The sequence below is a fragment of the Nicrophorus vespilloides genome, unplaced genomic scaffold (assembly GCF_001412225.1).
Source record: "Nicrophorus vespilloides isolate i.1.1-1 unplaced genomic scaffold, Nicve_v1.0, whole genome shotgun sequence".
In the NCBI taxonomy this organism is placed as follows: Eukaryota; Metazoa; Arthropoda; class Insecta; order Coleoptera; family Silphidae; genus Nicrophorus; species Nicrophorus vespilloides.
In genome coordinates, this window is record NW_017096091.1 from 181,149 (window position 1) to 196,913 (window position 15,765).

At 28.6% G+C, this 15,765-nt stretch overlaps 1 protein-coding gene across 4 annotated transcripts in view; it reads left to right on the plus strand.

Annotated features, from left to right (window-relative positions):
• LOC108569482 (visual system homeobox 2) overlaps positions 1-14,349 on the plus strand; it is a 92,258-nt gene extending 77,909 nt beyond the window's left edge. For all 4 annotated transcript variants that reach the window (XM_017931050.1, XM_017931052.1, XM_017931049.1 and 1 more), the window contains 2 exons: positions 10,458-10,632; positions 13,797-14,349. In XM_017931050.1, coding sequence (XP_017786539.1) covers positions 10,458-10,632; positions 13,797-14,248 — 627 coding nt within the window. In that variant the 3' untranslated portion in view covers positions 14,249-14,349. The remainder of the gene's footprint in view (positions 1-10,457; positions 10,633-13,796) is intronic.
• The last annotated feature ends 1,416 nt before the right edge of the window (positions 14,350-15,765 follow it).

The following is a 15,765-nucleotide window of genomic DNA, read 5'->3' on the forward strand; positions in this document are numbered from 1 at the left end:
TTCTACAGTGAATTATTTCAAATATACATTAAATTTCTAGGTTTTTGACAAATAAAAGCCGAATTCGAATGTATTAAATGTCATTAAACTGACAGTTGACAGATATTTCAAATAAAAAAGAAACATATGTTTCAGTATGTTTGTATACATTACATTTGTTCAAATATACAAAAAAACAATATTTTTGGGCTATTAAAAAGGAATTCGCATCTATTAAATGTCATTTTTGAGCAACAAGAAAAACAGGAATTTGCCTCTATTAAACGTCATTAAATTGAAATGACAGTTGACAGATATGTCAAATAAAAAAAAACATAAGTTTCTACTGTGAATTGTTTTAAATATACATTAAATTTCAACGTTTATAACAAATAAAAGCGAATTCGAATGTATTAATTGTCATTAAACTGAAAGTTGACAGATATTTCAAATAAAAAAGAAACATATGTTTCTATACATTACATTTATCTTAAATATACAAGTAGTGCATTAAATTGCAAATATTTTAGAATGTTTAAAAACAAAGGAATTCGCATCTATTAAATGTCATAATATTTAAATGACAGTTGACAGATACTTCAAATTAAAAAAAAACATATGTTTCAATAATAAATTATCTTAAATATACAAAAAGTGCTTTACATTTAAATGTTTTTGAACAAATATCAAATGTCATTAAATTGAAATGACAGTTGACAGATATTTTAAATTAAAAAGATCACATGTTAAATGTCATTAACTTTAAATGACAGATGACAGTTCAGAGAAACATTGATTCTTTATGTAAAAACAACAGACTTTGGGTTATTTTTATGTAGCAGTAATTCTATTCAGATTATCAAGATTTACAACCAATTTTAGTTGATTAATTAATTTGAGTAATAAAATAATGACAGTTATTTCTAATAAAATTACAAGAAACAAAAATATTAAAAATTAAATTATATTTATGCAATAATTTAGAAATATTTTAGTTTTTAATTGAAATATTTAATGTTCGCTTAAATTCTATATTCGACCGAAATGTAATTATCGTTTTGTTTGCTATTATTATTAATAATAATAATCATCAGCATCATTTGTATTACAATAAAATAATATTTCATAAATCATAGCTTTGTTAACGATCCGCCGATTCGGAATAAACAATTTAATAATTTTACTATGCACACATTCATTTCGTTCCCACATATTTATTCATTCATTCATTAATTTGTAGCATTTTTTGTTATTATTTTTTTTTTTACTTTTCGAATTTCCGCGCGCAGATATTTATAATATCTGCGGCGGGGCTGGGATTATTCATTAATTATGAGCGAGCGGCGCAAAACGAAATCAATTATTATTTAAAATTTAATTTGTATATTTATTAATTACTATATCGGCGGATTGAGTTTCAAATTAATTTAATGTTCGTTATAATCGCTCGAAAATATATATATATATATTTTATGCGCATACTAAATTATAAAAGCTAGTGTGTGTGTGTATTTTACGTAACGAAAAATTATTAGTTTTAATAAATAAATAAACGTATAATAATAATTATTATTATTAATATTTTGGTTTGTGTTGAATGGATTTATGTGAGATATACATGAAACTTGTTTAATTTATTTATCAGAAAAATAAACTAGTTTACGATCAATAGTCATTCGTTATGCGAAACGTCGTTCGTTAAGCGAGTCATTTATTTTACAATTAATTTTGCTCGTTAAGCGAGGTTTCACTGTATTTTAATTTAGTTAGTGAGTTTCTTAAAAATATTTTTTTTTGTATTCGTCGCCGACTTGACCGTACCCGTTTCTATTAAACATTCGGGGAAATCATAAAAATCAATTACCTGATATCAGGTAAAAGAAAATTTTGGTAGTCATAAAACATTTATTACTCTAAGTCTTGGAAAGTGAAATTTGGTACATATATATACTGCGTTTCAGCAAATCTCAAATCACTTTCATTTCATACCCAGTCGTGTTAACATCAACTGACGAATCAACATGCCTTCCACATACAAGATTTCCATGTCTCTTACGGACTCCGAGCTGCTGTATTTGAAATCATACACTCCACCAATGTCAAAGGAATGTGGTATATTTGCAGGTAAGTATATGGATTTTTCATTCATCAAGAAGAATTTGGCGAAGACGAAAAATATCCAAGTGCAAAATTTGGTGCAAAAAGTGATCAATATGAAGAGACTCCGGGAAGCTTCTGAAGATGGTATGAAGACTTTGATGGAAGCTATTTGCAAGGTGCTGCAGGAATTGCATAACATGAAAAAGTGCTCAGATGATTGGAACCTTTGCTTGATCCATTTAGCTTGCTGCAAAATGGATGAAGATAACAGAAATGAATGGAACTCGTCCTCCGGGGATTTTGCAACTTTTGTACAGTTCTTGCAGTTTTTGGAGAAACGCATGAATACGAGATTGTACACTCCATCGATTTCAAGTAAAACTGGAATATTTTCTGGGAAGTATATCGATTACACATTGCTCGGGATGAATGTGCTCAATGCGAAAAGCTTCAAAGTGCGAAATTTGGTGCAGGTCGCGATCAATTTGAAGAGATTGCGCAAAGCTTCTGTAGATGGTCTGAATACTGTGGTCGATACAATTGTCAACTTGATGCTGGAATTGAACACCATAGAAAAATTGACACTAGACTGGGAAATTACTTTAATACATTTAGCTTGCTGCAAAATGGATGGAATTACCAGAAGAGATTGGAATTCGAGCTGCGGAAGAACGCCAACTTTAGCTAAGCTTTTGGAATTTCTGAACAAATGTATTTCCTTTTTTGATGCTTTCAATATCTATTAAGAACTAGGACGAAAAAAGTGTTATTAGTTATTAACGTTTAAAGTTTTTTTCTTCAGCTTTTTCTTTTAAATAAATAACCGATAATTACAACCAAATGTTATTTGTGTCTTATTAATATTATTTACCAAAAAAAACTAGTATTTTCTAGTTTAAATTAACAAAATTTACAAAAATTAAACTTAAGCAAATTATGTTTAAATTTGTACTATAATTATATAACTTATCAAAATCAACGATTCAATGTGTAAACAAGTTTTAAAAATGATGTAGCAGATGCGAGTCATTTTCTTACAATTAATTTTGCTCGTTAAGCGAAATCCTCGTTAAACGAGGTTCCACTGTACTTGTTTTCAAATTTTGAATGATTTGAGAAATTTCTGAAACATTCTGCTTGAATCAAAGTGTTTTCCAGTTTACTCATACAAAAAATAACAATTTTCAGCAAAACAGTTTTAAAGAAAGAAGTTGGAAAAGGAAAATTCCAAATTTGTTGTGTTCTTGCAAAAATAATATTTGTATAAGTAAGATAAATATGTATTTAAAGTAAAGATTGAATGAATTTTGAATAATAACAGTTTTCACAAATTACAAATGAAAATCTGGTTTTATCGTTGCAACAAATTAGAGAAAAAAAATGTTGATTGAAAAATATACAATTTCTTGGAAATAAATCAATGCTTTCAAGCAGCAAAAGTGAAACATTTCAACTATTTACTGAAATTTATAAAAAAAAAACTAAATTATATTTTTTAAAGTATTGAAATTATTTCAATTATTTCTCAGAAAAATAAACTAACATAGGGTATGGATCAATAGTTGCAATAAAATAATGTATTTCTCATTGAAATTACTAATTTTAAAGACAAATTTCTGTTCACTCAATTCCTGTTTACTCATACTGACTATACTATGAAGAAGAACATTGGTATAAGATGCATCGTTAATGCTTGTTCTGCAGCTGAACTTTCTTAAAAGATTTTTTTTTATTATCTTTATTCGTCCTTTTTTTTCTTTTTGTGTGCTCGCAGTAACATTTGATAAAATACCTTGGCGTTTTTACGATTCGGAAAACGCGGCAATATTTCATTTTTCTTACAATTAATTAAGCAAAATGCTCGTTAAACGAGGTTCCACTGTACTTGTTTTCGAATTTTGAATGATTTGAGAAATTTCTGAAACATTCTGTTTGAATCAAAGTATTTTCCAGTTTACTCATACAAAAAATAACAATTTTCAGCAAAACAGTTTTAAAGAAAGAAGTTGGAAAAGGAAAATTCCAAATTTGTTGTATTCTTACAAAAATAATTATTTGTATAAGTAGGATAAATATGTATTTAAAGTAAAAAAAACTAACGAATTTTAAAGAATTTGAAAAATAATTACAAATGAAAATCTGGTTTTATCGTTCCAACATATTATAGAAAAAAATGTTGATTGAAAAATATACAATTTCTTGGAAATAAATCAATGCTTTCAAGCAACAAAAGTGAAACATTTTAACTATTTACTGAAATTTATAAAAAAAAAACTAAATTACATTTTTTAAAGTATTGAAATTATTTCAATTATTTCTCAGAAAAATAAACTAACATAGGGTATGGATCAATAGTTGCAATAAAATAATGTATTTCTCATTAAAATTACTAATTTTAAAGACACATTTCTGTTCACTCAATTCCTGTTTACTCATACTTACTATACTATAAAGAAGAACATTGGTATAAGATGCATCGTTAATGCTTGTTCTGCAGCTGAACTGTCTTAAAAGATTTTTTTTTTATTCGTCGTTTTTTTTCTGTTTGTGTGCTCGCAGTAACATTTGATAAAATACCTTGGCATTTTTACGATTCGGAGAACGCGGCAATATTTCAGTCCGGTCGCGTTTAAAGTTGCCGGAGGAAATTGCGCGGAAAGGGCATATAAATAGAAGATGAGTGAACTGAGATCATCGAGACGTGGAAATAAAGTTAGCGAAAGCCGAAGAACAACACTAAAATCCTCCACCCCAAACCCATACATCATGCAAACAACATCATCATCATCATCAACAACAAGTTTTATGTATCTTTCACATAAATCCATTCAACCCAAACCAAAATATTAATAATTATTATTGTTATACGTTTATTTACTTATTAAAACTAATCATTTTTCGTTGCTTTTATAACTTTGTAAGCGCAGAAAAGATATAGTTTTTTTTAGTAATTTTTCAAATTTTATTACAGCTAGTTTATTTTTGTGATAAATAGAAAGAATAATTTGAATAATTCTTTACGTTTAATTCTTTAAAGTTTAAAAACATGTTTATAAATATAGTTTAGTTTTATACATTTCAGTTAATATTTCAATTCAAATGTTACATTTTTGCTGATTTATTTCCATGAAAATGTATACTTTTCTACATACATTTCTCAAATAACGTAAATATTTAAGTACTTTGGTAATCAACATTTTTATTTCTAATTTGTTCGAATGATAAAACATGAGTTTCTTTTGTAATTTCCTTGGTGAAAACTTTTATTATTCGTTCATTCTCTATATATTTATCCTACTTAAGGAAACAACAAATTTTTAATTTTCCTATTCTAAGTTCTTTCTTCAAAAGTTCTTTGCTGAAAATTGTTATTTTTTTGTCTAATTATTTATAATTAGAGAAATGGAAACTTGTGATTTTGCAATGAGAACTTTCTAACGAAACTGGTTGTTGATTAATTGTTTTAATTACTACATTTGCTTCATGAACATAGATGTCGCCCTATCTCATACAGTTTTCCCAACAATGTTATTGTATTTTTGTTGTTGTTCTTGTTGTTACTGTTGTTGTTTGTCGTTGTTGTTGGATGCGGATTTGGGGGTGGGTTCTTCACGGAAAGTCAATTATTTTGAATGGGCAAACACAATTTATTCATATGCACGGCTTCTGCTATCCGAGTAATTCAGCAAATGCTTTCCATTGAACGAGTTAATTTCTAATTTAATTTGTTAATTAATTCCAAAGCGCGACACGGCGGGAGCTAATCGGTTCTATTGTGAAGAGAATTACATGTTGCCGCCACCGCCGCCGCCTCTGCTTCTCTCTCTCTCTCATTCACCCAACCCCCATCGCACCAGCACCACCACCGCCGCCTCCAATCCTCCCCCTCACACACACACATACAATCCGTTATCGGCTGTATTAGTGGGGGAACCCCCTCGGGGCGCGATTCTATAAAGAGAGAGAGAGTTAGATTCGAATTGCGTTGGGAATGAGTGAGAAAGAGATTGGACCCGAACGCCCCCGCATCAAACGCATACCAGACGAGAGAAGAGTGGAGAGAGAAACGGTCTTTATTAGTGAATTATTCAAATACTCTTTTCTCCTGTCACAAACACATCTCGAAATTTAATTAATTCCATCATAATAAATAATTGATATATGCATGTAGCGTTTTCGTATAATAAACCCGTAAAAAATGCGTTTCAACTACCCATTGTGACATAACAATTCGTCTTTCGGATGAATCATCCACGATCTTCTACCGTTTAAAACAAATTACACCAAATTATTTGAATATGTAACATGCAATAATATAGATTGAAATGTATTGAAAATACTAGAGTTTTTGTTGGAAAGTTACGAAAATCGCTATTATTTGAATATAACAATGTAAACATCATAAATTTACGATTTTTTTTTGTAAAGTTATGAAATTGAGTTTGTAGCAAAATAGATGGAAAAACATTGCTTAACATTAATGTTAATTAAGAAACAGTAAATATTTATAAAGAATATTGTAATATTGTTGCAAAACTGTAAATTTTCGTTTTTTTTTTTTCATTAAGTTACAAAATCCACTTTGTTACACGTATTTACATGTAAATGATTTGGATATATAAGATGTTAATTTTAAACTGTAATGAAATTAGTTAAGAAATTTACGTTTTTAGAACATGTTGATGGAAATTATTTGAAACTGTAACGTGTAGAAAATTTGCTAAATCTATTGAAAATGCTCAAGAAAAAGTTACGTTTTTAAATTGTTACGAAAATCATCAACAAACATTGTTGCAAAATTACAGTTTGTAAAGTTACAAAATGTATCTTATCACTTAAACATTCGACAAATTTACGTTTTTTCTTATAAAGTTACGAAAATCGCTATTATTTGAATATAAAAATGTAAACAAATTGCAAAATGAATCGAAAATACTTCATAAATTTACGATTTTTGTTTGTAAAGTTATGAAATTGAGTTTGTAGCAAAATAGATGGAAATGAATAATATTGAAAAACATTGCTTCAGTTTAATTATAAAGAATATTGTAATATTGTTGCAAAATTGTAAATTTTCGTTTTTCTTTTTCATTAAGTTATAAAATCCACTTTTGTTAGACATACGTACATGTAAATGATTTGGATATGTAAGATGTTAATTTTAAACTGTAATGAAATTAGTTAAGAAATTTGCGTTTTTAGAAAATATTGATGGAAATTATTTGAAACTGTAACATGTAGAAAATTTGCTAAATCTATTGAAAAGGTACGTTTTTAAGTTGTTACAAAAATCATCAACAAAATGTTGTTACAAAATGCATCTTATCACTTAAACATTCGACAAATTTACGTTTTTTCTTGTAAAGTTACTAAATTCACTTTGTTATATAAATTTACATGTACATTATTTTGGATAATTATAATACAATGTTGATTTTAAAATGTTGCTGAATTTAAGGAAAATTCTTGATTTGGAAATTACAAAATTTAACACTTTGTCACAAAAATTTACATGTAATATTGATTTTTAAACTGTTGCCAAATTTAATAAAAATTCTAGAGAAATTTGCGTATTTAGACAATTACAAAAATTCACTTGTAATTATTTGATGTAGCATGTAGAAAATGTTCTAAATCTATTGAAAATGCTCAAGAAAAGGTACGCTTTTAAGATGTTACAAAAAACATCAACAAACAACGTTGCAAAATCACACTTTTTGTAAAGTTACAAAATGTATCTTATCACTTAAACATTCCACAAATTTACGTTTTTTCTTGTAAAATTACTAAATTCACTTTGTCATACAAATTCACATGTATTATGTCATAATATTGATTTTTAAACTGTTGCCAAAATTAATAAAAATTCTAGAGAAAATTAAGTTTTTAGAAAATTACAAAAATTCACTTGTAATTATTTGATGTAACATGTAGAATAATTGCCAAATTGATTGAATATACTCGTATTAAAAATACTTGTGAATTTGTTATGTAAAGTTATGAAATTCAATTTGTCGCACTTGAAACTTTAATCTGCTCAATTACATTTCAAAAACTTATGATAACAATCGCATCTATACTAAGTTTGCTTAATTGACCTTTAGTTTTTATATATAATTGTGTCAAGGTTTTGTGCTAATTTTCTATTAAAAAATGTATACATTTTTCTTCTTCATTCGCAATAAAAAAAAAACACAATTCGTAAGAACTGTATAAATAAGATTTAATGAAATTTCCTATTGCATATCAATCTTGTTTTATATTAATTACTTTAATAACATGATATAATTAAATAATAAAGTAATTGGATTCGATACATTAAAAACTACACGAAAATCATGTGTGCTTAGATAAAAAAAAACAATGAATTTCAGGTTTCGGCTATGCATCAATATGTAACGCAGGAGCAACTAGCGTTGCCTATACTAAACCAGCGTTTCCGATCGCAGAATCCTTCCCGAAGGATGACTCAATGTTAACAGAATTTCACGCATCCTTAAGTGAATGAACAAAATATTCCCGATTCTATTAATAATACGTATTAACAAGACTATACATTTAACGTTTACAAAAGAAAGTGTATACACACAAAAATAATAATTATAATCTGTATAGCATTGGAACAAAATGAAAGGAAACTTAAAATGGATGCTCGTATTTATTATCTTTATAAATATTGTTTCAAGCGGCGGCGGCGGCTGCTGCAACGAGTTCAAGGTTACGAGCGCTTCTGAAAACGACGAAAACGAACATATTTATGTTGTTTCTTTTTCTGTTAATGTAAGGAACAGAGAGGCGAGTCAAGGATTTTAGTAATTCCAGGATCGAAATCTGCCTTTCGCATTTATGAAAGTTTCTAATCGCATGCGAAACGTGTATCCTGTTTCGGTTACGAGGTGTCACCACTAAATGGCAAACGCCCTCTCATCATCGTTACGCTTTTGTTACACCGACTGATTTTAACTGTCAATTCAATGTCACTTCTCACACCCTGTTGTGCAAGGATCAACAATTGAAATTAAGAGGAAAACAAAAATGTTATCTAATTGCATGAATGATTATGAATGTGTTTGTAATATGTGGAAAATGCTTATGAAAATTACGTTGACAGCTGTCAGATTAAAAAATAGATATGCAACTATTAATTAAGGAAATAATGAATAGTTGTATATTAAAATTGTATAAAAATGCATTCCAAAATAGTTTCTTTCTAAGTTAACCTAATTCTACATTTTGCTAACATGATGTAATGTAATTTATCCTAGTCAAACCTAATATACACCCCATTTAATTTAAACTAACCTAACCTACCCCATTTTATTTAAACTAAGCTAATTTCACCTAACCTATCCCATTTAAATTGAACTAAGCTAATCTTACTTAACCCACCCCATTTAACTTAAACATAATGACCTAACCCATTTTAAATAAATCTAACCTAATATTACCTAATTTAACCTAGTTTATATTAAACCAAACCTAATCTTACATAACCTAGATCATTTAGCTTAAGAAACGTAATATATTTTTTTTTATTCTATAAAAGTGAAAATCATTTAATTTATATTAAACTAACCTAATCTTACTTAAACCAAACCTAACCCATTTTATTTTAAAGTAACCTAATCTCACTTAATCCCCCACATTTAACATAAATTAATCTAACCCACCCCATTTAACTTAAATATAATGAATTTTGACCTAACCTAACCCATTTTAAATAAATCTAACCTAATATTACCTAATCTACCCCAGTTTATATTAAACTAAATCTAATCTTACCTAACCTAAACAATGTAAGCTTTAGAAACGTAAAATAAGCTTCTTTTATTATATGCAAGTGAAAATCTTACTTAACTTAAACCAAACCTAATCCATGTTAATTCAAAGAAACCTAATCTCACTTAATCCACCATATTTAACATAAACAAAGATAATTTTACCTAAGTTTAAATTAATCTAACCTAACTTATCTAACCTACCCCATTTAACTTAAATTAACTTAATCTTACATAACCTAGATAATTTAGCTTAGAGAACGTTAAATAACCTTTTTTATTGTATAAAATCTTCAGTAAATTAACTTAACCTAATCAAACCTTATGTAATCTATATTAATCTAACCCAAAGTAATCTAACCTAACTTTTTAGTTTATCAAAGCTTATCATTCATAAATAGAGAGAATGTTCCAGCTCTTTCTAATATTTTAATTTATATTCTGTATATTTTTTTAACATGAAATTATTTCAATTTCAGAAAATGTTCGAAACTTTTCCAACAATTCGTTTTACTATAAATATTTTGTTGTGAATGTTTGCAATTTTTCAATATTTCTGATGTACTAAATTTTTATGTTTTTCTGTTTGTTTGTTTGCAGGTGTGGTTTCAAAATAGAAGAGCGAAGTGGCGGAAAACCGAAAAGTGTTGGGGAAGGAGCACGATCATGGCGGAATACGGCCTTTACGGCGCGATGGTCAGGCATTCGTTGCCACTGCCGGAAACCATACTGAAAAGCGCCAAGGAAAACGAGAGTGTCGCCCCCTGGCTCTTAGGTAATGACTGTATGTCTTTTTCTAAATAATCGTACTTCTTAATAAACCTTAACTATCTAAAAAAAATCACTATCATCCAACACACAAAAAAAATACCAAAGAACTTCAAATATTTGTAATAGTTGCTACTTGTCAAGTAACATGTAAGAAATAAACTTTAGTAGTCGTGGTTAGGTAATCATGACTACTTGGCAAGTAATGTCAACTAAAATAACCAATAATTATACATATTCTATAATCAAATATTATAGTTGATTATAGAATATGTATAATCTTGTAATAATAATTACAAATTACACTTGTTACTTGCCAAATAACTTATACAATTAATTAGGGAATATGTTTTGTGGATACATAATTCAAAAATTTGCTTGTCAAGTATCGCGTAGTCATTGTATACATTAGAACAAGTATAAGAAAATTGAAATCATAAGGAACAAAGTAAATATTCATCATTGAATGTAAATGACCGAAAGGTAGGTAGGTTAGGTAATCATGACTACTTGGCAAGTATCGCGTAAAGAGTAATGTCAAATAAAATAACCAATAAAATACAAAATTTGATTATACAATATGTATAATTTTGTAATAATACTTACGAATTACACTTGTTACTTGCAAAATAAATTGTACAATTAATTAGGGAATATGTTTTGTGGATACATAATTCAAAAATTTACTTGTCAAGTATCACGTAGTGATTGTATACATTAAAACAAGTATAAGAAAATTGAAATCATAAGGAACAAAGTAAATATTCATCATTGAATGTAAATGACCGAAAGGTAGGTAGGTTAGGTAATCATGACTATTTGGCAAGTATCGCGTAAAGAGTAATGTCAACTAAAATAACCAATAAACTATAAAATTTGATTATAAAATATGTATAATCTTGTAATAATACTTACAAATTACACTTGTTACTTGCCAAATAACGTGTACAATTAATTAGTGAATATGTTTTGTGGATACATAATTCAAAAATTTACTTGTCAAGTATCGCGTAGTGATTGTATACATTAAAAGAAGTATAAGAAAATTGAAATTATAAGAAACAAAGTAAATATTCATCACTAAATGTAAATGACCGAAAGGTAGGATCAAATAACTGTCCATAATTACAGTGCGTCGATGATTAATGTTAGTCGAAACAGTTTAGATTGAATTTAAAAGGTTTTTCTTTTTTTGTACGTTGCTTGATGTTAATAATGATTATACCGGACGTCTTACTCTGAGTCTACTTGCATACTTTTGATGAGGATAATGAGACTTGCCGATAGATTTCACTACTCACCGTGGAAAGAAAGATTAATTGCTGCAACTGTGCGTATCCGGATCATGATTAATGGAAATCTGTTTGTTATTTATACATAAACAAACAGTTTAAATATGAATAAAAGAAAAGAAAATAAGTGCAAAGAAGGAAAGTATTCAGTTATTTCGATGGAATTCAATATTGAGAACGGTTTAAAATTTGCATTGATTTCAATGGATTTTGTATTAAAGTTGCATTTCTAATCGTTTACATTCTTTAGATAAAGTCTACAGATTTGGTTTGAATCATATAGAGTTTATGCTTTTATCATATATAGAGATTATCTTTGCAGATAATTTACGTCACTTATCTACTGGCTTAGTTAATACGTTCAAATGAATTCAATAACATACATTTCAATCAATTTATTGCTTTTTTTTTATAAATGATTTCATAGAAACTTTAAGAAGATGTCCTTAATAACAACTGTATCATTCATAACAACCTCAAGATCATTGTTATTACATAATACATAACAACATTAAGGCGTCGTTAGAAACGAGGCACGAGTTATAGCAACCTTATTGTGTCCTTAGCAACGAGGGTAGTGATCTTATAAACCAAAATTATCGATCAATTTATTGCTTTTTTTTTATAAATGATTTCATAGATACTTTAAGAAGATGTCCTTAATAAGAACTGTATCATTCATAACAGCCACAAGATTAGTGTTATTACATAATACATAACAACCTTAAGGCGTCCTTAGAAACGAGGCACGAGTTATAGCAACCTTATTGTGTCCTTAGCAACGAGGGTAGTGATCTTATAAAACAAAATTATCGACAATTACATAACCTCAAAACTGACTTTATTTGGCACTTTACAACTATCAGAAAGGTTATAACAATATCAAGTTTTTCTTAAATACGAATATTTTGTCTATAATGTTTCTAATATTTATAAGTTTCGAGCACTCGATAATTGTATATAGCTAAGATGAATCTATATTAGGATTGTCTTTGTTTGTCCCAGTTTGTCCTAGATTCCAAACGTCATTGTCCTAATTTACCCTTTTCAAATATAGCAAATCTTATCTATAGCAATAAAAGATGTTTTTAGCTCTCATTAACAATTTTAAGGTTTCCTTATCAACCACATGAAATACTTGACAACTGTCAATGTAATCTTAGCAACATTAACGTATCTTCAAACTTCAGACATATTTTGCAGAAGAGGTTCGATTCTTAAGGAATCTCAAAAAATCAGAGTTCATCAAGTTGCCTTAAGGCGTCCTTGACAATCACAAGATATACTTGACATCTGTCAATATAAATTTTAAAACGACCTGAATAATGGTGACATTAGTCTATGACAACCAAACAGCGACATTGACAACTGTCATTCAAATGACGTCTATTGAAAATAAGTTACGATTTCATAGATAAGTCATCAGTAATAATTACCAACTAATATTATTGACAATTGTTCTTGATATCTGTCACTAATTATGAAAGCGTCAATCATCATCATTTGGAAAAATTCAGTTATGTCATTGATATTATAGCAACCTTGTTGAGTCTTCCATAATAACGAAGGTATCTAAAACAAACAATCAGTGTAATGTCATTGACAACTGTCATTGACAGCTGTCATTGTCAACTGTCATTGACAGCTGTCATTGACATTTCAGTAACCATTATTATTGTAACTGTTTTTATATCAACCTTAGCAATAGTGGGATCGTATCCATAACAACCAATAACTATAAACAAGAACTATCTAAATATAAACAGTAGTATTCAATGAATAAATCACTTAATTCGATATTATTATATAACTTGTTGTATGTAGTTATTAGATAACGAAATGTTCAGATTGTTAACAGTTTGTTGTATCTTTGTTGCAGGAATGCACAGGAAATCGATGGAGGCAGCGGAGCACCTGAAGGACGACAATTGTAACAGCAACAGCGACCACGAGGAGACGACCAGCATGAGAACAGAGGAAAGTGATACGAGCGCCACGTCGGGTCACCAGACCCAGCAGCTCTCGCCGTCGCACACCGTCAACCAGGTGAAGAAGGAGCACCAACAGCAGCAACAACACCAGCAGCAACAGCAACAACACCAGCAGTCGCAGCAACAGCAGCAGCAGACGTATCCCGAAGACCCGGAGGCCTTCAGGAACAATTCCATAGCCTGCCTGAGGGCAAAGGCGCAGGAGCACAGCGCGAAACTGCTCAATCACGGCCTAATGTTACATGCCCGGACCAGTGCGACGCAGCAGCAGGATGCCAACGCCAACAATCTGCACCATCAGGAAGTCAACAACTCCGACACCAACTCCAGTGTATTCTGATAAAAGGAAGACGCGCATTATTTATTATTATTATATTGTAATTATTGTAATTGTAACCATGACGATGACGACGAAACAAGGAAAAGACAAAACGAAACAAACTCACATACACACACTCGAATGCATTGTTTTGTTGTTTCCATTTGTTTCTTATTTTCCTCATGTATCTATTTTTTTTGTAATTTCACTATAAATTTCGTTTACTTGTTACAAACATCTTCCTTTGACTCAAATGACGAAGCTGTGCAATTTCTCACTGTCTTTTTTTTTTTTATAATTTTAACACGAAACGACAGCAAACGAAAGTGAAACGAACAAGAAAAATTATATAAATTTATAAAAAAAAAAATAATGGGACAAAGTTTTTTTTTTATATTGTTATTTTCCAAACAAAATATGCAACAACGACGCAAGGAGGTCTAAAAGAACAAAAAAAAAATAATAATCGATTGAATGTATTTATTTAATTATGTAATGTGTACAAATCTACATCGAATAATAAAGTTTAAAATGTAAAAAAAAAAATAATGAACGAAATCTCAAAGAGCAGAACGAAAAATATGGAAAGGAAATTTTTTTAATAAATAAATATAAAAATGAATAATAATGTCCTCGCAATGATGAAGAAGTAATATATTGTATAACGTTTTATTATATAAATATATTTATGTGCAATATTGATAATGATAGTGGGTAGATATTTATTGCTTGCAGAACTGCACGAAAACAACACACAACAACAACAATAATCGTGCGAGAAACAAAAACTAATGAAACTATGAAGTGATTTTTTTTTCTATTCAAACATTTTCGTTCGGTTTTTCAATATTTTGCGAATGGAACTGGTTATTTTCTTCGAAATATAAATATATAATATAAATTGATGATGATGATGATGATGACATGTATATTTTTGTATATAATATAATTTCCATTGTGCTGGTACATTATCATTACTACTACTCCTACTATTAACTAACTACTACGACTACTCACTACTACTATTATTGGTATATTTGTGTTCCATAGGTTGTTTCTTCCTGGGAGAGCTTTGGAGACGCAACGAACAAATGAAAAAATTGTAATATATTGTAAAATTTCAAATGACGTACTTATAAATATATATATAATAATAATAATTAATTAATTAACAAAAAAATAAATATATTTAATGATGAAGATGAATGAGAGAAACACACACACAACAAAACGAAATCACTCAAAACTTTGATTTGAATCTAATTTGTTTGTTTTCTTTGTTGTTTCGAATTATTATTATTTGTGTTTTTTCTTTTGTTTTTGATTTTTTTTTGAAGAGGAAAACAAAATCCTTTGTATTGAAGTGAAGAAGACAAGTATTATTTAGATAAAGTGCAAAAGGTAGATAATGATGTTAAATCTAGTATATATATATTATATATATATAGGATGTAGATAAAAGTAAGAACGTAATTATATTATGAATATATATATATATATAAAAAAAAATATGAAACGAAGAAGTCTGTGAAGGAAAT